At 37.4% G+C, this 26,086-nt stretch overlaps 1 protein-coding gene across 4 annotated transcripts in view; it reads left to right on the top strand.

Annotated features, from left to right (window-relative positions):
* Positions 1-26,086, top strand: part of rxraa (retinoid X receptor, alpha a) — a 136,833-nt gene that overhangs the window by 88,934 nt on the left and 21,813 nt on the right. For 2 of the 4 annotated variants that reach the window (XM_038268293.1, XM_038268295.1), the window contains exons 4-5: positions 13,609-13,768; positions 18,016-18,195. In XM_038268293.1, coding sequence (XP_038124221.1) covers positions 13,609-13,768; positions 18,016-18,195 — 340 coding nt within the window. The remainder of the gene's footprint in view (positions 1-13,608; positions 13,769-18,015; positions 18,196-26,086) is intronic. The other 2 variants (XM_038268294.1, XM_038268296.1) reach the window with 1 other exon arrangement.

The raw sequence follows: 26,086 nt of genomic DNA, 5'->3' as shown, positions 1-26,086 counted from the left end.
CTTTTCTTCCCATTGGCTTCAAGAAGGCCTGGCTTTTCAAAAACTGCTATTGACTGTTTTTGTCATGATGGGTTCACTGAAGGCGACCCAGTTATGCAGAACACCACTGACGGACACAAGGATGAAGAGTTCAACAGTTTATTAAAGCACAAACACACAGAATGAACTGATTCTGGTTCGGGGCCTGGATACTGGTTCACCGGAGTCTGCGTGAGAGACAGCACAGTTAGCGGTTTGCTGGCAGGGTTTAACTTCCAGAAGTTCTCTGATTGTACCTTGAGGGTTCTTGAGGTTAACTTTGGGAGAGTCACTGTTGGTTCTGGAGAAGGGTTCATCAGCAGAGTCCGTTTGCTGCTTCAGCGTCTCACGTCTTGTTAGAACAGACCTTGGCTTGGAAGTCCCAGCTCAGTCCTAAGCTGCTTGAGATTTATCAGAGGGATCTTCAGGGTTTGGCTCAGAGGGTCGGCTCGGCAGGTTAGCTCTTCCAGAGCTTTCTCAGAGGAGGCACAGGTTTCCTGGAAGACAGAGATAATAGTTAGAATCCAGACTGGGTTCAAAGTCATGGAGATACTCAGAGGATCTAGGCTTTAGCGCTGACCAACTGGAACAACACTGCGGCGTTGAGGCAAGGTCTGAAGACAGCTTAAGTAGTGGATCCTCTGATGATCTTGACGAGCTGCAGCTGTGCAGGGGGCTCCCTCAGAGGATCCACGGCGGACTCTGCTGGAGAAAGATGGGATTTCTCCAGCTCCCAACAGTTTTTTCCAACATGAAAAACATATAATAGAGTTTAAAATCTCTGCAAAACACTAGGTCTTTGACTAGAACCTGCATTACTTTCCATTGAATATGGTAGTAATAAAAGTAAGTGAGGCATAACCCTTTTCCACATCAAAATGGACAAGACTGCTTGATGAAAGCATGGGACAGGATGACTAAATGTTCTGTTCTTTCAGGAGTTTTGCATGTTTCAGAAACCAAACCACATCTTAAAACAGAGTACTTTTTCACTAGTCAGATCTTACATCTAAAACAGTCATATGTCTCTTCTGTCCTGAGCTATAAATATATTTAATATTTTAAGTTTATCATGATTTCTGACTGTTCTGGTTGCTTTTGGGTTCAGTGCAAGAGATCAGAAAGAAACCTGCATATTGTTGCAAAGAGGCCCCACAGTGACTGTCACAGTCATTTAAAATATAAGCCTTTATTTTTTTTTTTCATTTCATTTTTTAGAAGTGGAAGGAGGATGCTATGGTTTTGATTTTGGGAGGCTTTTGGTCTTTTGTTTGTGGAGGTACAGAAAAAGGTCTGCAGGATATATGTGGTTTCAGGGCCTTGCTGGCCACCGCAGGGCTCGTTCTGATCAGACTCTTCAGTGGTTTGGGCCTCCAGGTTGAACACACCGACATAACAAACAATCCTTCTCCATCAGACATACCACAACTTTTTTTTTTTTTTGTTATGCAGCTGGAAGGGATTATGTGTGAGGGTTGGAACAGATTTCACACTTCCACTTACAATAGCAAGAGTTGTCTGGCTGTTGTCTTTTGCGGAAAAGGGGGTCCTTTATCATCCGACCACTGAAGTGTCCAACTTTCCATTTTCTGGCTTAAGCCAGTACCCCTCTGGCTCCTGTGCTTTGGTTCTGAAATCTCCCCAAGGATCCTAAACCAACAATGGGCCCCTGTTGTTTCACAGTTTCCCAGTCCGCCTTAAAAAACTACATACAACTCGTGAGTGTTTCTGCAACTAGATGCCGAACAAGCATTGATGCAGAAAAAAGGTGCAAGTGTTTTACGAGAAAACAGAACATGTACTTAATAAGTTATAAATGAATGGTGGCGGTGATGTCATCTTCCAGCTTTGAGGACAACATGTTCAGACGAGTGTCGCTAGGAAACAAAAACAGAAAATATTCAAGAGAATGAAACCAGTGGAGCTGAGTCCCTTCCTGCATGGGAGCTATAAAGTCCACTACTTAAGGCTTTGATGACTATTGCCGTCTCTCTTCATGATGTCATAGCTGTGCAGTTACAGAAAAGGGTCTGTGTTTAGGCTCCTAGGGTAGCCATTAAGGGTCGTTCATGTCAATTAGCTTTATATTGGAAAGTACTTTTTTGCTTAAGCTCTTTGCAGGTAGCAAAGAAAATCTGACTCAAAGATTACTTTTTCCCTATTACCCCGTTTTGCAGCTAATGTGATGGTTCAATTCAGTGGTACTTAGGACACAGCACTTAAGTCATTGTTTAGAGAGGCTTTGCTTGTATTTGATACAAGCCTTTAGTTTGAGTAGTAGAGCAGACTGTACCACATCTGGTCCATATTATAATCGAGCCATTGTTGGAACCAAATACAAATTCCTGTTATAGAGGGCTTTTAGTCTGAAGCATATGCAGCAAATTTTTTTTTTTTTAAAGAATCTCTGAATTGGCATGAAAGCAAAGATTCAAGGGTCTAACTCAAAACATACTTTTATTTATCTACTATTTAATGAAACAGTGGAAGACATGCCATAGCTTTATTTGACTTTTAATGTATTGCTTTGGTATTATATATGTCATAACTGAAGAATGTAAGGTAAAGACACATTTTTAAGGTTTCCCTTTTCAAACAAAAAGGTAAAATTAATGTTTTACTCAAAGAATAGGCAGGAATTAAAATATGATGGGTAGATGTATAAAGCATACAGATAACACCAGAAATAAAAAATAAATTATTTCTGATAAACTTAATACTGTAGCTATACTTTGCTAGTACTGGATTGGACCCTCTCTCACCTCCAGAACAGCCTTAATTCTTTATGGCATTTTACATATGACTGAAACTTTTCTAAATGATTTTGCTACATTTAGCATCAAGCACTTGCCTCATACTTGTTGCCTGCATGTCTTTGCTGCAAATCTCCTGACCTTCTTTACCCAAAAGATGCTCTGCTGGAAAGACATTTACTTACTCTGGGGACCAATGAAAAAAAACGGCAACCGCTGTCAAATTAAAGAAGCTAGTTTTGGGTGATTGAATGTTCTGAGATGACGTGTAATTCTGACGGAAGTATCCATCCAAGATCAGTTACTTTATTTTTACCCAGTTTCGGTAGAAGATTGCTAATCCTAAACATTTTTTTTAATAAACCTTCAAAATAATCATGTTGTTCTTTACCATCAACATGTTTATTTTGAAGCTGTCCATCATCAGCACAGCATCAGACATGTTTAAATGTATTTTTTCATTTTGCCAAAATAAAGAATATGCAGAGAAAATAATTGTACCAAGAACCCAACCTTGAGGGACACCATAATATATACCTTTTACAAAATAGAAGATCCAACAATAAGATTCACAGACTGCCGTTTGTCACGTGGCATAGACGAGATCAGTTTGATTCTAATAATATGGTTAAATCTGTCTGACAATATTTTACGAGTCAAAAGCAGCATTAAGATTTAATATTACCTTAACTATTTTAGTACTATGGTGTGCTTTTAAGCTGCTTTAAGAAAAGAGGCAGGTTAAATATCAGGTCAGTGCATACAGACAGGAAGGAAAGCAATTGTCCTGAGAAATGGATCTGATAAAGGAAAAATCAGCTTTAAAAAAGGTATTTTTTTGGATATAGTAGATATGGTTTCTCAAATATAATTTAAAGAGTTAAAGGCAGGTATTGCTGTCAATGAATCAGCTAAAGTGTAAATCAAGAGTTATAAGTTAGACCTGTCATATTGATAAAAAAACTTTTTTTTTATATATTTGGTTTAAAAAGCTTTGGCTTGTGTTTAGACTTGGGTTTAGATTAGGTTTAAGTTTCAAACAGCGCTCTATGAATGCAGGCACATAGGGTTCCTCTCTAAATCCCTCAGGGGAAGACTTTTTTAGAGCTTTAAAAACCTTTTAGGCCTCATAGCATCTTAGGTGAGATCTTTCTGCAACACTGTGGGCAGACCTGCCCACCACAGCATGTCTCTGAAGGGCCATTCTTAATGCAGTAGTCATTTTGCCTCTCCCACTAATGTATATCTTAGATTTTTTTTAAATTATAATAATTATTTTATTAACTGAGTGATTTATCTCTATCATTCTCATTGTCACAAACTAAAGCAAAATAAACTGACTGAGATATAATATGATGGAAGAACAGGCGCAAACAGGGACCAGAAACACAGTTTACATCTTTGCAAAAACTGAGATGGCCTCATTTGGCCAATTAATTTAGTATTATGCATGAACAGCATCCCCAAAGCATTTCTGACTCATAAATAAGCACATACTGCAATAAAAACTGAGGAAAAAAACTGATGTAAATGTGAAACAGAATCTCAAATTGGCCTCGTCAGATACAGATACTTCTCACTGAATTAGAACTCCATCCAAAATGTATTTATTTCTCTTAATAACTTTTAAAATCCTAAGATCTTTAGAAGATCTACACACAGTCGTATATTTTAGCTGTGCGTTGCTTTTTTTGTTGAGTATTTTGTTGGTATACAGTAGATTTAGTTACTCCATAATATAGCATTATACTAAAAAGCGGTAAAAACACTATCTTCAGTGGAGAAATGTTGTGCCTTTGATTGCAAAATGGTGAAGATTTTTATTTTATTAGATTAGATTATCAGGCTGGAATGAGCAACTACTGGCTCTGCTGGGTGTATGGGAAGTAGAGGTGAGTATTGGCATCTCTGTGGCGATAAGATACGTCTCACGATACTTGGGTCACAATACGATATTTTGACGATATTGCAATATCACTATATATCGTGATATTTTTCCCAGCTATCAAAATGTATAAATAAAAAAGCAAATGCTGTATATGTTCATCAGAATCCATGTTGTTTCTGGTTTGAGTCCATCCACATTTTTCACTGCGACTGCCTCAACTACAGAAATGGTGCTTCGTTGCAAAGCAAAATGGTTCTACGGTGCTATCTACCATAGTGGCGGTGCAGAGGTAGCCCATTTTAGCCTCATTGTTTTAGGTAAAAATGTTGTTGTGTCTTTGTTTTTTTATCCGTACTAGGAGTTAAAAGATCAATATTATATTGATCAGTCAAAATCAGGATATATCTCCAAATCGATTTTTTTTCCCACACGCCTAATGGAAAGTCATTCTTAAAGACTAGTTCAGCTTCTACATAAAACTCTATAAACACACAGCAAACACCAGACTGTGTGACTGTTGTCCTCAGATTGCTTTCATCAAGCTTCATTCTTGTTGAAGGAACTAATGAAGCAGAAAGAAATATGTTTACTTTTTATATTCAAGGATAAAACAGTCATTAAATATATTGAACACGGTGCCCATGTGACATACTTTAAGTAAAGACGTCTTTTTAAAGCTGGATCACTTGCAAGGGGATTTACCCAACCCATTATCTACTCAGAAACAGACAGGGAGGAATTAATCAAAGAAATCCTCTACGCCGTTGTGGTTTTGACACAAAAATACCTCTTGAATTATTACTGGATTATGTGTAGTTTGACAAAAGAAATTGTCCTCTGTCTATTCTCATGTAACAAACCCGAGCACACTATGATTTAGAACCAGATGATTACATACTGTAAATATAAACGGATCCCTGGACATGATCTCATTTCTGCTGTAAGATTAACAAATGATATATACTCCAGTAGAAAACATTGAAGTGTCTGATCAAGAATGAAATTCACATCCTAAATACTTTCACAATTAATAACAAAGTGTAATAAACAACTTCAAAGTCTAACTTTCAGCTGATTTTATTTTTTTGTTTGTTTGTTTGGTTGGTTGGTTGGTTGTTTGGCTTTTTACACATAAAGCCAGATGGAAGGAAAAGGTTGGCAGACGGAGGCAAACTAACCAATGGGAAAACACTTAAGGGATAATTTGGACCCAATTCTTGCACAACTGGACATAATACATTAAATGTTGTTTGTGAGCATGAATTTATTCAGAGGCAACAAACAATGTTAAATGTATTTTAATCCTACATCATACCATTATGGAAAATAATTGCCACTATAGTTATTGTGAGAACTGAATACATCCTCTCTGTCTCCATAGGTCTTATAGTCAAGTTTTTCTTACTCAGGGGCTTGGATAATTAATCCTCAGAAATCAAACATATGTAAACTAAATTAAATTTTGTAAAATGAAAGCTGGGGTTTTACAGTGTGTTAACATGATACCCTGGAGCAGAATCATCAGAGTTAATGTTTGAGAAGCAAAGTCTTTATCCTGTCAATCTGGGAAGGGTCACCGTGCCATTTCCAAATAATTTGATTACTATCACATTAAAGTGAAAACAATTATTCAGAAGTAGAAAGGTATAAAACACCTGCCTTTAAAAAAAAAAAGGGTAGTTTAGTCCTTCTATATTGTTCCGCATTCAGCTGCAAAAGTTCTAATTTTCCATTCTAGAGGCATTTTACGTGCGTCAAGCCAACTGGATAGCGCTAAATGCACAAAATTCGTAAAAATGCACAGCACAAGAAGCCGCAAAATGTCTTAAAACCTCATGAGATTGAACCACCTTTAACTTTACATGCAAACAGGCTGCCCTCAACACTAAAAACATGTTTAACCTGATTGCTTTAAAGACATCTTGACTTAGAGCAAGTTGTTCTTTACCAAACCACACACACACACACTTCTGAAACAATAACCTTTGGACAGATTGACAGACCGAGAGATGTTTGGTCACGATTCAAAAGCTCATGACCAAGACCATGCATAGAAAAAAAAGAAAAACACAAACACTAGAGATATCCAGCATATTAGTAGAAACAGAAGCCATTATTGTTTGGCCATCATCCATTTCTATGAGCCTTTTTTATATTCTAAATTGTAGACTGACACTTGAAGTTTGGTTTAAAGGAGTCAGCAGCAAACTTTCTTAAGAATAGTTTTATGAGTTTTATAGATTCTAGTTGCAACTACAAAAATAATCCAGAGACACCCTACACAAATATGGCATGCATCCTCACTAAAGGCCCAAGCACTTGTCGGTGAAAAAGGTATTTTAGCAGAAACAGACACCTACACACACATCTGATTTCTCTTCTCACTTGAACTCTATTTTTTTTTTTTTTTGGTTGTCACAGTTTCACTTTTAAGAGTGTCCGTAATGGACAGTGTGACTTATGTCCACATCAGTGGATCTGTTCCCTATAAAAGACTCCCATATGCTCATCAGCCCTAGCACAAGGCTGAAAGAACACAGTCACACGCATGCATGGAGGACTATCTGTTGCCGTCCTGTCTGCTTGCACACATAAAATCACACATGCAGGAATGCACACGTAATAAAAATACACAAATGCATGAATGAAGTACGCACAAGCTTTGTGTCTCTGTCTGTCAGAAAATGCTAAAAAACACTTAAAGAAAATGCAGCCTTAGATACTGCCACGCTGAGGTGATACAACTGCTGAAAGTCACTGCGTATTCCCACTGTGCTCCATAAGGTTCAAGGCTTTTATGGCTCTGATGGCGTTCGTAAAAAGGCCACTTTTTTTCATTTCTCCTGCTGGAGAAGTTTCTGTCAAAACACACTGACTTTCTTTCTCTAACACACATACAGACACATGCATGAACTGAGCCAGCAGAGCTTTGTTTTATCTGTTGTGGCACAGCATGAGATGAGTGTTGTAAACCTCCGAGCTGTCTGGAATAATGTCTGCTGCTACTAAACCACAAGGAGAGAACAGAGAGGGGTTTTCTTTATTAGAGCCCAGTGACAACATTAATGATGATGTCCTAAAGGAAAGTCTGATTTTTAAGTAATCTTTATGACACCACAAAAAGAGCCTTAAGAGTTGATAAATAATTTAATGCTCACTTAGTCTCTGTCTCCACTGATGCAGATGATTTAGAGAACAAGTGATAATTGGTGATAATTTAAATGTTTAAAAGCTCCATTGATGTTGATGCACTATCGTTGGTTTCTTCATAGGTGCATCCTTTTTCTAAAGGAAATGGTGAACGGTGTCAAAGAACACAAAGGCCACATTTGTTTTGAGATTACCTTTAGCCTACAACTGGTCTTTGGTTTTGATGCAGCTACTTGCTGTTTTGGGTGGGGGGTAAGTAACTTAGGGCAGGGTAAATCAGCTATATGAAGTATTTTAAATCTAGACTCTGGTTTCATGCCACAGTCCAAAAGTATTCTCATCAGGTTAATTTGTGAGAGTATAAGTTGTTTTTGTTAGGTCTCTTAGATTATTTTCTCAGATAATGTTTCTCCTTAAATCCTCTTCACCAGATTATTAGATGTGTGAATCTTCCGTTGGTTTCAAATGTGCTGCAGACTTTCCTATCACTACTTTTGTTTGGGATGGATATCAAGTTATGGATATTGAGTTATACACCCAAGATAGGTATTTTCAGCATAAAATAATTCCTCTTAAGTCATGAAAGATTTCGTTGATTGAAACTGATAAATATATTAACAAAATACACCTAAAAAGAAAGTAATAGTTGAAATTCTATATGACCATCAAGAATCATAACTGTTTTTTTAATAGGTGCATACAGAAAATTTGATAAAGCTGCAAAAACCCAAATTAAAACAAAAAAGGCAGGATAAAAGACTACTTCTCCTGTCTGCATGGATGCTTAGACCTTTGTGTGTGTTTGTGTTTGTTTATGAGCTGTTTGCATTCAAACAGGTGTCTTTCAGGCTGATATTCAAATCGTCCCAGGGGCCTGGAGTTTGTCTCACTGCGATCATCCCCTGAAGGCATAGAGACCAGCCAGGGTCCATTAACAGGCCCCCCTGTGTGAAACCTGATCCACTATCTCTACTGATGCGTGTCTGGATAAGATTCTCACACACAAACAACCACAGCGAACAGAGGAAAGTTCCTCCTCCCGTGCTCGGCCGAGCTGTAGGATCAGTTTGCTTTCAGGAGGAAGTGATCGCCACAAAAGTGTCAGGGGTGAAAGGGGACTGAGGGTTATCTCCAGGTGACATCTTGACCTGATCCCTGTCCTCACCTCTCCAGAGTCGGCCAATTAGACCTCTCCTTTCTTTCAGCAGGGATTTGAACGCTGGCCGGTAACTTCCTGCCACTTGAAGTTCTATTTTTAAACATCTTGAAGCTTCACGCCTCGAGGCAGAAGTAAATTAAAGCTAAGAAATGAATCATACTTAAGATTAGCAGCTTGCAGCGAGTGATACAGAGGAGGGCAGTGAGGTCTAGAACGCTCTATTTCTACAGATGCTGCTCCTCCTGCATTATGGAAAACCATAGAAAGGTTTTCTGATAGTGTTTTAAAAAGAAATGTGGAAGATCAGTTCCTTTTTATTAACCAAGGTGCCCTTGAAAAATAAACCGAGTGAAGATCTATGGGAGGTGTGGTGCATCAGGAGTTTAAATCTCTCTAGTGCTGTTCCAGTGCTTTTCTCTGGTTTGGCTCTCCTTTCATTTTCGTCCTCTATTTTCTCAAAGGACAACATCTGTCTTTATACTATATCTGTTTCAGTAACTTAATAGTTCAATCTTTCCAATGACCGTATATAAGGAATTATTGAAGGATTCAATTTAACAAGTTTAACAAGAACATAGAAACTAATCCAACAGCTCTATGAAGAATCTGACACCCATAAGCAGATAGTGTACCAGTTCGTTGTCCTTCATAGCACATTGCACAACACCTGCAGCTCATGAAGCATTGCTAAGCTCACGTTCTGCATTGCTCCTCAGGATATTATTTGTCCTACATTTCAGCTCTTGTAGATGATTGCCTCTTTTCTATATTGTGATTAAGTTTTAGGCTGAGGCCTCTTGTTTGTCTTTAACAGCCTGTTCAGAGAAGGGAAACAAATCAGGGGTTTCTCAAGGCAGTGTGGTTGTACACACAGCTGGTATAGCTCCTTATGAGGGGTCACATATATGCGTGTGTGTGTGCTGTAAGGGGGAGCTCACATATTCTATTTCCAGAACTAGTCCTGAGCTACTTTAATCCCCTTGCCTTGTCTCTATTGCCGTGGGCACAAGAGAAAGAAAGACCCCCCTCTCCCTCCTCCCTCAGGTTTGCCCACCCCGCCGTGGGTTGCTGCCTCTATCTTGCTGCGATTGAGTTGCAGGTTGACTGAAAATAGACTGTGAAAGGCTGAATCTTTTTTGTCAGGCAGACAGAGGGGTTTTTAGAGACAATCTCAGCTGAGAAGACAGCTCTGCGAGTGCTGCGCTACGGGGGTAGGAAAAAAAACTAGACTCAGGCATTTGAGGGAGGTAAGACCTCATACTGAGTGTGTGTGATCCTGTGAATGAACATGCAGTCATGTGATGTTTGCAGCTTTTTTAGCTCATTTGATATCTTTTTTTTTTTTTCATTTTCTTTGGTTCTCTCAACTAAAGAATATTTATATATTTTAATATGCATTTTCAGAATTATGAAACATAACCCTAAAAGTCTTCTACTTTAGTAAATTAACCTTAAAGGTGAACCTTCTAATTTTTTTATAATAAACACACAAATCAAAGAGTTTGTTGCTGTTATTTTTTTCTTAAGAAGGTTAGCCTTGAGGAATAAAAAATAATTTTTACTAAAATGTTGGTCTAATTAACTGTATCTCAGTGTACTCTACAGCAGTGGTTCCCAGCCCTGGTCCTCTTCCCCGTACATTCTGAAACTGTCTCTGTTCCAGAACAGAGAATTTTAATTGCATGACATCCAGAGCTGTAAATGCATGTTAATCACATTTCAATTGAGACATAAAGAGATGCCTAAAACATGCTTGTCCTTGAGGGACAAGATTGGGAACCACTTCTATATGAACTTTATTTGTACTGCTTTCCCATAAAATGCTGCATTGGAGGAGCTGTAAGCATGTAAAGGGAGCCCAGGATACCTTATCTCTACCTTAATGTTGCTTTGCTGACTTAAGGAAATTTAATACGCTCTAAAGAAACAACAGAAACTGACATGAAAGTGGCCCCCTTTTCTATAACTTTTTCCTTTCACTAGATTTTCCAATATCTAATTACTGCTTACATCTCTTATTATCCTTGTGGATGTTGTCTGTTAAACAAGGTTTACTAACAATCTTCCTCATGTTTCTGTTATACCAATTGAAAATACAAATTTCTGACATTTTTTTTTAATTTTCAATAGATTTGATGTTAGTTTTTTGACTGTAAAATATGAAAATGTTCATTTCTATAATTGAAACGGTGAAATATCTTTACTCTCCATTGAGTAAATCATTTACTTCCATATAAAAGTCTTGAGCTCTTGAACTCTAATAATCTGATTTTGTTTAAAATTCTCTGTACGACTGTGGAAAAAAAAAATCCATGAAGAGCAAACCAGGCGCTGATTATACAGCTTGTTAGAGTAAAATCTGCTTTTTTTATGGATTCGTCAGTCAAGATGCTGCAGGTATTTCAAACCCACCCAAATCCTTTCATTCTGAAATTCTACTCATATTCCCAGAGTTCCTGTGACTCTCCAAATGTCACGGTGAATTACATACAGCCACATGGAAATATGGAAGAAAAATAACATTTTGAATTTTCTGTGTCAGGTGATGGAGAAGCTTCTTGTTAGGAGTATTTCTGTCAATGGAGGTGCAGCATGCAGTAGCTCCAAGCAGAAATATATAAGTTGTGTTTTCTTTTTTTTACATACTGATGCCGTTAATCAGGACTTGAAATTCTGCACTGTTAGAGTTTAGAAAATATGAAAAAACCAGCCTGGAGCTACAGCAGCTCATGTACCCCTGTGAGAACACCAATATGAAGTTCTGTAGAACTCTAAGGGAGTTTTTTTTTAACCTGTAGCTGAAAGGTCTAATGAAAAATGCTTAGTTGCATTATGCAGATACATACATTAGCACAAAAAAGAGACACCTGTAAAGCGGAAATATCTGCAACTCCTAAAATGAATTTTTTAAGGGGGCGGAATGATTAGATTTTACTTCCTGAAATTAGATAAACATTTTATTGCAGTAAACATACAAATCAAGCTTAAGCTGTACACCTACAATGTTTAGTGCATCATTAATTTTACTAAGTTACAGTAATTTAAGTCATTTTTTGAGAAAAATTTGCTTTTAAGGAGCAGTTTTACTGCACCATACTTTTTACTTCTACTTGAGTAATATCTTAGTAAAATACCACTACTTTTACTTGAGTAAAATGTTTGGCTACTCCATCAATCATTATTAACTTCACTGAATAACAGACAGGCTTGTTAAAAAACAACAGTTAATTTTTGATTAAAAATGATTGTTCCCTTTTTTGTACGCAGGCTTACCTAAACCTACCCTGACATTTGACAGTTTTATGTTAAAATGAAAATCTCTTTGGAAAACTCTTTGTTCTGTCTGGAATTGCTACCTTCAGTTTGGATATTTCTTTATTTTCATTGTTTTATTATAGTCTTTAATATACCAGAACGTGCACACAATTATAAAATTTTTCCCTTACATTATTACATCATTTTAAACATCATTTGTATTGATGAGTTATTGGAGTAGAATTGTTTTTTAGTCTTAAATTGATTAATTTATCTAGGCTTGCAATTGTCTGAGACTGACCCCTACATTGACAATTATCAACAATAATCTTGCACAAATAAAAAAAAAAAGTAAATGAAAAGTTTTTGGAAAAGTCTTTGAATTTATTGTACACTATCAAATCTAGCTTTAAATGTGACATTTCCAGGGAAAGTACTGACTAATACAGTAAGTAAAGCTTCAACATCCTTATTTTATGCAAGGAATGTGAGGTTTTTCTATTGTATATCCAAGAGAGCTAATTTCTTCCTTAACGTAGCTAACATTTTCAGTCAGATGACTTTTAACAAGGCCTAACAGTTATTTCATGAAATAATGTTTCTTTTGTCTTGAGTATCATCTAGTGATTAAGATTCTGTCCTACACCCAAAGTGTGTGGCTGTTGTGTCAGTTTGTATTATACAGTTGTTATTTTGTAATAAGGTAGTTATATTGACTAGTTTGTAACCATTTAATGTGTTGCATTTGGTCATTTTGAAAGTTATGATGTGTCTGATCCATATTTATCCTTTCTGGGAGCATCATTTAGGCAGTTCAATAATTTGCCTCCTCTGGCCTTTCACTTTTAAAAGAAGGCCTCATCAGGATGTATTTTATCAAAGCCTTTTTTAAACAGAAAGTATCAGGCAGCAGCTGAAGTTGTATTTAAAAGCTACACTTTGCTCTGCTATGGCAACAAGTCCTGCCTCTTTACTCTGCTGTGCTGTTAAATTTTGCAGCGTAGCTGTGCTAGTACCGAACATTTCGGAGCCAGCGGGCCTGGTTTGGGGCATGAATAAAAGAGTTTCTGGGTTTGAGTGGTGCTGCATCCTGCTGCGCCAGATTTAGATTTTAAACAGGGGAGGGACAGGAGGGAGGAAATAGACCACAAGACCATTAAAAAAAGGCCAACTGGGACTGTTGAAAATTCAGATTATGTAGTTTCTTTTATTCTTCTGAAGTGTAGTCAATTTGTTCAAACTCGACATGTCTGTTTTGTGTAATGTGTTCTCCATTGCATCATTTATCTCTGTACGATTCTAGTGCAGCAAGGAGAATAATGTATCTGGTTTTGTGTTCAGAGGTGCTGCTTTTTTGACCTTTCGGTGTGTCTTTGTGTGTGTTGATGTTTCAGCTAAACTCTCCAATGAACTCGGTTAGCAGCACGGAGGATATTAAACCTCCGCTGGGACTCAATGGCGTGATGAAGGTGCCCGCTCAGCCCTCAGGCACGGCCCTGTCCCTGACTAAACACATCTGCGCCATCTGTGGAGACCGCTCCTCAGGTGAGTGACATCAAAACAGCTGTCAATAGAATTCAACTGCAGTTTAATAAATGAGAATGTTATTAAAAGTTAATTTTTTTTAGTTTAGTAAATCATTGGAAGTGATGTTGTTATCCATGCATGTTAATCCGGAAATTGAGTGGAAGGAAACAATCGAGTGGAAACTTCCTCAGGCAACAGCCATAACTGAAACCTTGAGAAGGTAAAAGAAAAGTCTGTTGAAGTGTTGGAAGGTAATTCAAATGGCAAAGAATGTTGGTGGAAAATATACAATTGGAAAATTGTGTGGAAGGAAAAGTGTTACAGAAAAAATTGTAAAAGAAACATATTTGCAACTTACACTTAAAAGTTTAGATTTACTAGACACTTGGGTTCGTGCTTTAAGAACCACATGACATACAGATCTAGGACTTTGTCAAGAATTGGTTTGAATAAAAAACATTTTCTTTGAAACACTGCTGTCACCATCATATACAGTGTATTAATTATACAGTTAATCGATTTTAGCAAATGTACTAAACCAAGCAAAGTGAGCAATCAGCTCACTTTGCTTGGTTTAGTACAACACACTCTGGAGCTTTTATTTAGAATTAAATATTTTGATCTAACAAAAAATAACCATTGATCTCAAAGACTGAATTTTTTTAATGCACATTTTTAAGTGTCGTCAGAAAAAGTTCTTAGACAAAAAAAACTTCTTTTTTTACAAAAAAATTCTTACTTTTCTCTATAAAAAAGTGACTTCTAAAAAAAAAAAAAAAAAAAAAAGAAAGAAAAACTTGATTTGAAGCTTGGATCAAATTATATCTTTTTAAATTTGCTTTATAATAATATTGTTAGGCTAAATACGATGACCAGAGAACAACTAGGCTGTCACATTGAAAGCATGATCTGGTTGGCCAAAATTAGCTCTGTTTTTCCCGGGAACAGCTCTGTTTGCCATAAAATGTGAAATGAGAGATGGAAATGCATTCGGCATAAAGGTGCTGACGTAGCAGAAATTTACCTTCAATGAGTGATTTGCTGTTTTCCCATGTTTGGAGCATGTCATTGCTGCTTGCCTCTTAGTAAATGCTGATATCACAGAACAATAAGAACTTGCCTGATAGCAACAAATTGCTGAAAACGTCTCCCTGGTCTTCAAGTGCTCCATGCTAATTATAGCCAGTACTTCCTGTTTATTATAGCAATATGTTACATCAACTTCTGAAAACATGATGTTTTGTGTAGCCTGGTCAATTTGCTATATACCAGTTGATGGAAAAAATGCCTAATTCTCGTTTTTCTTTATTGCAATATTTTAAACGTTTGCTTAAATTAGATGGAAACAGATCAATGGTCTTCTGTTCAGGAGTGGGTTAAAAAGATTGCAGGAACTGCAGCCAATTTATTTGCCTAAAGACTTTTTTGCTACTGCATTTTTTTCCTTTTATCTTTATAAATGTTATGCCTCGACAAAGTTCACTGATAACAGTTCTCTTTAGCAACAACCTTTGGTGGCTTTCACTCCATGTGTAGGGAGTGGGTGACTGATTGCTGGACCCTTTTCAAGTCAGCATTATTATTAAGACCATAACATCCTAATAATATAACACATGTGCCAGAAAAACATTAATTGGTCCAATGTTGTGTCAAAACTTTGCAAGAAACAGAACTGTGTTTTTAGCTTTGGATCATATTCAATTTAAAAGAAAAAAAATGACCCTAACATTAAGGTTATGCACCAATTATATCATTGTATGCTGTTGATAACAAGAAAAGTCTGAGCAATCTGTAAACAGCCTGGATGACACCATATCTCATTATTACCTAATTAAAAGAAAGTCAGACTACCCCAAATCTTGCTTAATCCTTCTGGAGCCACACTGAAAAAAACCTCCTAAGGAGATCTAAACACGATCTTTGGAAGAGAGCAACCCAACTGACCACTCTGGCAGAACTACACACTGCCGCTTCTTGCATTGGGACTCCTGCTGGAAGGACATCAGTCAGTGTAATTCTTCAGAAATCTTGACTATGCAGTAGAGAAGCCAGAGTTACACCAGACTTGGGTTAAAGCACATGAAGGCTGCAGCATTAAAGGTGCTTAAGAAAAGACATAAATCATGAGTCAAAAGATCATATAGTTAGAGGAAACCAAACTTCGACTAAGCTTCTGCTGAAATAGAGAAATGCTGTGTGTGCGGGAGAGCATGCACAGGCCAACGGCGATCTCATTACTGCAAGACATTCAACAGAGCTGCAGCTGGAGGCAAATGCAAACAGATTTCCATAATAAAAACCAATTGGATCAAATAGAAATATATTATTGTTCAGAGCTGAATACAAAATATAATAAACGTTGATCTATTATACGTTTTATACTTGATGACATCATTTTCGCACAAACTCTGCTTAAATGTAGCTTTTAAATTGAAGGTGTAAAACATTAAAGAGGCGGTTATACATATGATGTGTCAGTGGCATCTTTAATATCACACTGGGTTGGTATTCCTGCTCAGATTTAACTTTTCAAATCATAGCGAGCTCTGTGAGTTAAATTTGAAAATTTAAATGCTCAAAGGTTGTTTGTTGGGCAGTTATTTAAATCTCGGATAAAACGTCTTCCATCCAAAGTGATGATAATCATGGGGGGGAATTAACTCAGCCGCTTCAACCAGAGGAATATCTAAGAATTAATTATTGTACGCCAAAGAAAATAACTTCCTGGAGTTTTTCCTTTTTTCAACTGTAAACAAACAGATTTCTTTTCTCTATGGATGACTTGAAAAACTTTTAACCTCAATGTTTAGGTGAATTTTGCTGTCATCCCGCATCATTGGCGTTTGCTTGCAGCTAATTGGGGAGGGGGGAATCAAAACAGTGTTAAATAGCAAGTCATGCTTCATTTGGCTTTGCTCAAAGGCTTTATTTATCTTCTCTGGTGGTCTGAGCTGCAGAGATTGAACAAAGAAACAGTTTGAACAACACTGAGGATGGCAAATGGGCTCCATCCATCATAAAATCACAAAAGAAGTGAGAGAAAGGTGCAGACATGAGAACAGGGACCTGGTAGAAGTGGTCTTCAGTGAGTTGTTGTTTCCTTTCACAACCCTAATATAAACTAAGAACTTAGAGTTTCTTAACTTTGATAGAACAATAAAGTACTGTATTGCCAAACTACAGTTCCCCTATGCCGCTCACATCACTACAAATTAGCTCTTTATTTATTTACTTTGTACTGTATGTAATCCCAACTATACATAGCTCTAATAAGTTGGTTGGGGTTCGCTGAATGTTTTTGCATTTTTTGAGCACCGCTTGAGTGCAGCAGTTCCTTTTAATTATTTATTCAAAACCCTCTGTCACATAAATGTGCAGATTTAGAGAGCAGCAAGACAGATGTTTTTGCCAAATGTGCAAAACAGATGTAATATCCATATGGTGCAATGTGTTAAATGTATATGCATTTAGTCCCTTTATGCAACAGCTGTAATTATTTTGGGCTAGGTCTCTAGTAGCAGTTTACATCTAGTGATGAATACTTTGATGGTTTTTCTTATCAGAAAAGCCAAAGTTCAGTCAGACTGGATGGAGAGCATCTGTGAGTAACAGTTGTCAAATTCTGTGATGGATTACTGATTAGGTTGAGGTCACTTTAACATCGTTAGACTTTAATCTAAACTGTTCTATATAGCTGCTGAAAAAAGCATCCCTACAACACAGGGGGCTTTAATTATAGTTTGGTGCAGTGAATTCTCTAGCCATGGAGCTACACTGGAAATCTGTTCAAGTTTTCAAAATAAAGTAAAGCGACAAAGATCAGAAAACCTTCTAATGCAATAAATAGTTTTCCTTTACAGTTAAATTTCTTTCCTGTTGGTTTAAGACATAAAATAACAATAATAAGATGCACTAAAAGCTAAGGTTATGTGGGGAATGTAAATTTTTTTTAAGTTTCAAGATTGTTTTATTTATAAAAACAACCAAATCACGATGGATGGGGTTTTACAAAATTAAACATTTGGATAATAATTTATTTATCTTTTTGCTATCCTGCTTTGTGTAGTTAATATAGTAATAAATGATATGATATTTAAAGCACAGCTTGAACCTATTGATCATATCTGTTAAAATCCATCAAAGTGACAATCCATTTTATAAATACTCATGTTTAACCAATTATTTCCATATTTCCTTATGAATATTATCCAAGAAATGTTCTGTTAAACCCAAAGTAAGCATCATCTACCTTCCTCTATCCCCAGGAAAACACTATGGAGTCTACAGTTGTGAAGGCTGCAAAGGTTTCTTCAAGAGGACTGTGCGCAAAGATTTGACCTACACCTGCCGTGACAACAAGGACTGTTTCATCGATAAACGACAGAGGAACCGCTGTCAGTACTGTCGCTACCAGAAGTGCTTGGCCATGGGCATGAAGAGAGAAGGTACAGCACATACCGTTGAGGATAGAGTCCCACTTAAACATAAACCCTCAAACCTGTACATGTCCACTGGAATGAAAAGTAAAGGGTCTTAAGAAGCATCAATGAGGCTAGAAAACAAAACAAAAATGTTACATTTTCCCAGTAATTATACTTTACTCTCAATGTATGAGATAATGTTGCATTATTTTGAACTGTTTCAGTGACAAAAGCTATAGCTATGACCTTTTACTTCTGCTAAGGTTTTAGGGACTATCGAAAACAAAATAGGTCCAAAGCATCACAGAACCCCCACTGTGCATAACAGTAGGCATAAGATGCTTTTCCAGGTAAAAACATTTTGCAAAATCCACCTTTTGCTTTGTTTTTGTAAACATATACAATAGATTTAGTTTTTTTTAAGATTTTCGGGTGACACTAAGGAGTTACGATTTGTTCAGTCTCTAGAAAAGAGATTAAACTAAACTAACTTTCTTTGTTAGTTTGCTAAAAAAAATATGGTTCCTCTTCCAGCTTGGTTGCCAGATCGGTTATCAGCTCCATCCCGAAAGCACGATCCGTTCTGCGTCTGCGCCATGAGCTCATTTGTGCATCCAGATATACATCCTGGTCGCCCTTGTTTTTATTTTGTTAAAAAGACCTAAATGATATTTTTTCCTCTCCCCAAAAATAGTAAGCGTACTAAACTATAATGTGTTAAAGGTTAATAATGTATTTCTGAGAAAATAAATGCCTTGAAATCCTTTCTGTTTTATCACTCATCTCTGCCCGATCTGAACCAGAAATAGGATCCTACGCTACTTCCGGGAGCTAACTTTTTCGGCTTGAATTTAAACATAAATCTAGTCTTTTTGAGTTTTATGTTTTCCTTTCATTTTAACCTTATGCTATATAGTGCGTAATCTAAAGAAAGAATCGATTGAAATTCAGGTAGAGATGGTTTAATCATATTTTGCCGGACTGCTCTAAGCATGTCCGATGATGACATCAGAGAAGCAGTTTAATGAATAAAATGTAAAAAGCATCAAAATTGTCTCACAAAAGTCATTAAAAATTTTTTAAAGATGTGTATTAGCATTCTTTAGTGAGTTAAGGATAGAAATAATTAATTTTAGTACCATAATTACATTATTTATGGACACCCGGATGTATATCTGTTGACGTATGTGCACGTGTTTCTGGGACGGATCGGGTAGTGACAGCAAAGCTTAGTAGTAAAAGGCTACTATGTGTTACACCATATTTATACCCTAAAGAAACGGGAACCTTTGGACAATAACACACAGTTCCAAGTAACCAAGCAAACCTTGCTGAAGCAAATAAAGTAGCAATAAAAAAAATAACCCCGGGGGATTTTTATACAACTATTAGTTCCTAACATAAAGGATGTTTTTCTACTTCATTAGAGGTATTTGAGTTAAAGCTGGATTCATCCTAAGATGTACTGGAAACTTATACAGCAACAATACATGAATTATATTCTGGAACAGTTCAGTGGAATGAAGATTTTCCCAGCATGTGGGGCTTTCCACTTCTTTTAGAAAGATGTATTTAGTCATCCAGATGAAAAGGCTAAATATGTCATCTACATATTTTAAGGTTATTTGACTAATTATCCATCTTTTGTTTTCGTGTTCATGTTAATTAAATGCAGTTACAGTTAAAATTAAATATGCAAATTACCATTTAGCATCAGCATCAGCCTATCTATAGACATTAAGGGTTGTTGTTTGCTTCAGCTCCTTGTTGAACAAACCTTTTGGTGTTGCTCCTTATTAATTCAGATTCTGTTTTTCTATTTTAAACAGCAATAACAACTTTAGTTTTTCAGCCAAACCCCGCTTCTCATCTTTAAAGAGCTCTTCTGTTTAAAGTTTTCTCTGCGGGTTCTGTGTTTCAATATTATGAACACGATTTAGCACTTGGCCTCTTTAATTGGCCTCCGTGCAAATTATATCTACTTCCAAACTCATAAACTCAAGTGTGGGTTAATAAATACTGTCACTTGATTCTCAAGTTTCTTTAGCTGCGTTGTTCAGTAGCTGCGAGTCTAAAAACACACCGATGCAAAGGTTTAGTTTGTATAATTAGCAAAGTTTTCTTTCTCCTCCACAATAAATCCATTAGTTTTAAATAAACATAATTTTGACCATGGATACATCTTAATACCAGAGCCAGAGAAGCAAATCAAAGTAAAACTACAAACATTTCTCCTTGAATGAGACCTTGCACATGCAAAAAAACTTGTTGCTACGGTGATTTTTGCACGACGCTGTCACATCTTTTCCACAGCTAAGACTGACTGCAGTTTGATGATGTTTTTCTCTATACTTCTTACTTTATAAACAACCTTGATTAAAGCTTAATGCGGTCGATCAGATTATAGTTTCTGGAGCGGCAAGAGAATGAGACACAGTGTTCTGTGGAAACAGAAAAGATTTGTTATGTGTAGGAAAGAAAAGCAGGCAGCAAGGTGTGAATTTTAAGACTCCACGAAGGTGTTAAAAATATTTGTGCTCTGGGCAGTGCTGTTAAGCTCTCCTTCACACATTGAACAAATCAATCAGTCTGTTTCTGCAGTATGGTAAAGAGGTTTTTAAATGCATGTGCATAGATTATAGTGTCTTGCTAATGTATTCACACCCCTTAGAATATCCCACATTATGCCATCTTAAAACCACAAGCCTCACAAAAGTTTATTGTGATTTTATGTTATGGATTCAAACAATGTAATGATTGTAAAGTGAAAAAGTAAGACATGGTTTTCAAAATAAAATTAAAAAAACACATTCCAAATAGGTTATGTAATTAGCAACTCTTTGCTGCAGATTCGCAGCTGCCAGCCTTTACATATTGAGCCCATTAGGGTAACAATTCTGCTGAACAAAGAGCCCAAGATGCAGCTGTTAGCAGGTTCTTTATTAGCCCCCATGTTATTTCCGTATTTACGTTTAATTCGAGAATTGAAACTTACTGAGAATCTTTGAAAATATTTAATATTTAGGTTTACAATATATTTCCTTCCAGTCTGACTGAGCTTAAGCATTGCTTGTAGAGACATACTGTGAAGAATGTTTTCATGCCTTATAAAGGCTATGCAAAGGCTGGATGGGTATTAGGTGGGCATAGAATGGGATTCTTGTACAGTCCCCTTTAGTTTACTAAATTAAGTTATATTGAATGGTGTGATTTTAAACCATGATCCAAACAATCTCTTTTAACTCAGACTGTGTTTTGAGCCTTTGTCCTGCTAGCATGTGAACCTCTCTCACAATAGTAAGTCTTATTAACTCTCTAATCTTCCATGATTGCCCTCTATTTAACTCCAGCCTCTTTTCCATAAACTCTGACCAGCTTCAGTGTCCTAGATGAAGGAAAGCATCCCCGCAGTATTATACACTATTACTACCTTTTATTTTATGAATGATGTTTTCAGGACTACATACACATGTTGGCTGGGATGGTGTTTTGCATGTAACCCTAAAGGTTTGTTATCTTTCTCAGTCTAACAAAGCACTTTCTTTTGCATCTTCATACATGCTTAACATTGCTTGTGGAAAACTGCAAACCAGGGAAGCTTCAATTATGCTGCCGACCACCGATACCGAGTCAAATGTGCTGCTGGCTACAGGATCTGGAGAAAAGGAACATTACAATCACTTTAATTTTTAGACAAAAAATACAATACTGCATAATGCAGAAACTATTCAGTTAATAGGACAACTGGAAAAACTTGCTATCAGTAGTAGAATCTCTAACAGACTGAAAACATTAAGGCTTTTAACAGGCTAAATTATGCAGAAAGTCGACTACATCTCACAATATTGCCTAACAGCAATAAAAAGGAAACATTACAAGTCAAATAGAGGTTACATTCCAATTAACTATCATAAGTTACTAAATCCAAATTATTTATAGCAAACTGCTGTGCATGTCAAAGAAAATACAACTCACTGCTTAAATGTTTTAATGAAATGATACAATGGATCTGTTGCTTCATATGGCCTGTTTGCTACTAGTACAACCTTATTAGTTTCCAGTATTCCAGTGCCGATGCATCCCAAAGGATGGGGGGCTCCACTATATGTAATAGATTTCCATCTTAGATGGTTTGTGCATTGTCGGCCTGGGCCTGCTGTCAGACATTGAAGACAGGGACCCTGGCCGAGGCTCTTCCTCGTTGGGTTCCCTCGTGGCGGCTTCTGTCGTCAGACCAAGAGTTCCTCAGGATAAAATCTGTTCCTAAAACGGGACAGGTTTCTTTTCAAATGAAACTTACTGCTTTAAGCAAGCTACCAAGAAAACTTAATTTCTTTTGTCATATTGAATGACGAAGTCCTCAAATTTGCCAAACTATTGAGTGGCTCTTCACCAGTGTCAGCAGATCATTGGGTGACGGCTTCCAGCAATGTTTCCTTTGCTGTCTTTACGTGTCACTTGTACTACGGTACTTGGAACAGCAATGCCAACGGCAGGGTTTAAGTCATAAATCCCAAACCTGATAACCCTACATCTGTCATACCTTTTTTTTCCTCCATGTTTCTGGCATTTTACCTCAGCATCATGTGCTCCTTGTCTTTTGGGAATAACCCATTTTTGAAACCTTTTCTCAAAAGCAGCCGCTAAAGCTATGGCAGTAAGGAAGCCAAAGAAACCCAGGGCACGTAAAACTGTTTTTCTTTAGTTTTTGTTTCAACTGAAAGTCTGGATTAATCCAGTGAGCTTTTAAACTCAGCATCCATATCCCGGACTGACGGCCAAGCTCCAAATCATTCTTGAAACTTGCAGAGGGTTAGCCACCCTCTTGAAGGAGACGTCTGATTTGACAGCACACTGGTGTCATGCAGGCATAGCTGTACGTCTGTGAAATGTTTACATCCCAGTAGCACGTAGCAGGGCTCAGAGTCTGAAACTAGTTAGCGGAACTTCCACATCCTGAGAAAGGCTGCTTATCTAGCTTGATGGTTTCAAGTCAAACTGTGTAAAAGTTCCACAAGGCAGGCATATTTGTTTAGGATTTGCTGCCTTGTGCTTGCACAGTGTAAAGAAACAGGCTAGAGACACTTAACTCCTCTGTAGGCTACAAAGTATGATCTAGAGACAATCAGGCAACAACAGACTTAGATCGACATACACTGATTACATAGTGTTTTGGCAGTTAATAATTTGCACCAAATTGATCTGAATGCCCCTACTACAACCAGGACATCTTATGGATTGAATGCAAAAATGAATTATTAGTTTTATACTCTGACTTTAAATAAAAAGTGATAGTTTTGCTGCATCCATGGAGCTCTTTTTTGAGCTCTTTGAGCCTAAGCAATAGTATTTTAGATTTCTCTCACTTTTTCCTGACCCCATCTTGGCCTCCTGTCCCCTCCTGAATGCTTTTGTTTATGTCATTGTTGGCCTCCATACTCCTTTCAGGGATATTATCATTTACTACCTCTTGCCTCACTCCCCGTGTTGCCTCAGTCCCCCCCTCAGCACCCCGAGGGCTGTGGTTAGAGAACAAGGCAGCAGCAGTAGCCCAAACGGCTAAGCGAATCCACAGAAAAACAGGATTAAATGAATTTATGCACTCCCAGTCAGGACAGGAGAGCAGAAGAAGAAGGAGGGGGGGTGAGGGAAGAATAAAGCTAACATGATTTCAGCCCTCCTCACCTCTCTGTGACTCCGACACAAGTATTCTACCCTTGGGCTGACCTCCACTGCCAGACAGCCGTTCCTCCAAAACTGGGGCCCCTCTCTCTTTCTCCACTGACAACCTCTGCTTTCCTTTCCCTTACAACAAGACCAAGGCCTCTCCAGTTCAGGACGTGAAATGGAAACCAGAGCAGGAAAACTTAAGAAGACAGGGCCTCTTGAACACTGAGTGTGTAATGTGTGTGTTAAGGGTGTGTATAGACCTGCATGTTAGTTTTAGCTCTCTAAAATCTCCCTTTTATATAACTTTTTTTTTTTCAAACTCTATTAATCTGCGGTTGGGAGAAAAACCCACAATACGCTGAAACATTTAACTGCGGTGCCGTGAATGAAATAAATTACAGCCTTTTGAAAAGACAAAAACATACTCGCGCTGCTTTTTTCACTTGAGGCTGGACATGTGGTTTCTCCTGCCTCAGCTATGAGTCTCTCTGTCTGCCCAGCAACAATCATTTCCTGTCTCCAAGTCAATCAGATGACAGAATCAACACAGTTGTGTTTATATCTTTCTTTAATGCATGACAAAGTCCTTATTGACTTCTGCTGCAGCTTTTTATTGCTTTATTCAGATGATTTTCCCTGAATTTGTGGTGAGGGGAAAGGGAAAGGACGTACGGAGCCTGACAGAAGTATTTATATTCCTAAAAATGTTCAGAAGTTGTTGAATATGATGACAGGCTTCAACCTTTTAGCATTATTCTATGAGACAGACACACACATATGCGGTTTGCTGTGTCGTTGAAGCTAAACTATACTTTGCAATGAAAGATTTTTAAGGTCGAATGTTGACGAATAGTTGTCTTGTCGGGAGATTGTATCACTTGGTGATAAAATCAGAGGACCTTTGCAGCTCCTCTAAAGTCACCATCTGCTTTTGTATATCTAACAATCATAATAATGCTCTCCTTCCTTCATCTGTCAGTTTCAGTAGATGGCCATATTTTGGTAGGTTTGCACTTCTTTAAACTTCTCCACATCTTTTGCCTGACTTGTCTGCTGTGTTTCTCTGCCTTCATTCTCCTGTTTAAGTAGTTTTCTGCAAAAGTGCATTCAGATCGAACGTATTGTCTGCAGTGATTTCCGTTACTCCAGCAGGGAGTTCACCGCTCTGCGTTTCAGGTGCACAGTTTTCACACCCCAGACTGCGTCATTAAAAAGGAGGAGCTTCAGCCATGAAGCTGACACCCGCAAATGGACTGAATGGTTATTGCTATTATTTTTATTTATTTATTTATTTAGGTTAGTGCTTCATTAGTGCAGGTTTGTGTAGTTGGAATTTGTAAAAATGAAAAAATAAAAACTACTTTTCTTTTAGAGATATTTTTTAGGTAATCAACAGCTCAACTATCCCCCATTAAGCTCAGAATTGAATAAAAATCATCTACTTTTTCAGTGCTACTTCATTTGTGCAGGTAAAACTGTCATTTGTGCTAATTTTATTTTTAATACAGAATCATTTTTAATTTCAGCTGTTGCTGAAATTTTGTATTTTGTAGTTTGTGCTGTTTCCCGTCTTACCCCCATAGGATTTCCTGTCAAGGTCTCAATATTGGCATTTCACAATAAAAGCACAGGTGAAACGTAGCAGTACAGACTGCTGCGAACTGTTTTCAATGCACATCTTATAAATCACTTTGGGGAGACCATTTATTATTGGAAAAACCCCAGAAGCACTTAAAAAAAAAGAGTCCACTTTGGTTAATCCAGAGGTGGGTCTGGATGACAGTCTGATTCAGCGGTACCTCCTTGTAGAACCTGTGCAAAGAGCAACATTGCTGGGGGGATGCGGCAACAGACGGATGTCTGAGCTGGAGGGAAGGAAGTTTGACAAACAGTCTAAGGCTAAATTAAAACAGCTTTTTTAAAAGCCACCTAAAAACCTCCTCAGAGGATTCCTTATTTCATCCTTTGTTATCATTATTTCCTCTGTGTTTCATTTTGACTGAAAAAAAGCTTCTCCTCGGCTGCATTTCTTTAACCTACCTCACAACTGCAACTAGTCCCTGATTAGTAGCCGCGACACGATTTCACAGGAAATTTCAGCTCGTTTTAATTTTAGCAATCACCGCTCTGCTCTCTCCATGTGGTGCTGATGTTTGACAACATCTCAGTTCTATCAGGTAGAAGCAGACAGGAACAGTGACCCCTCTAATCACATGGGATTCACCGCTGACTGCTTTACCGCCCT

Source organism: Cyprinodon tularosa, unplaced genomic scaffold (genome assembly GCF_016077235.1).
Source record: "Cyprinodon tularosa strain WSP-4 unplaced genomic scaffold, ASM1607723v1 ctg7, whole genome shotgun sequence".
Lineage (NCBI taxonomy): Eukaryota > Metazoa > Chordata > Actinopteri > Cyprinodontiformes > Cyprinodontidae > Cyprinodon > Cyprinodon tularosa.
The sequence above is the reverse complement of the archived record's forward strand: the minus strand, read 5'-3'. Positions and strand labels throughout refer to the sequence as shown.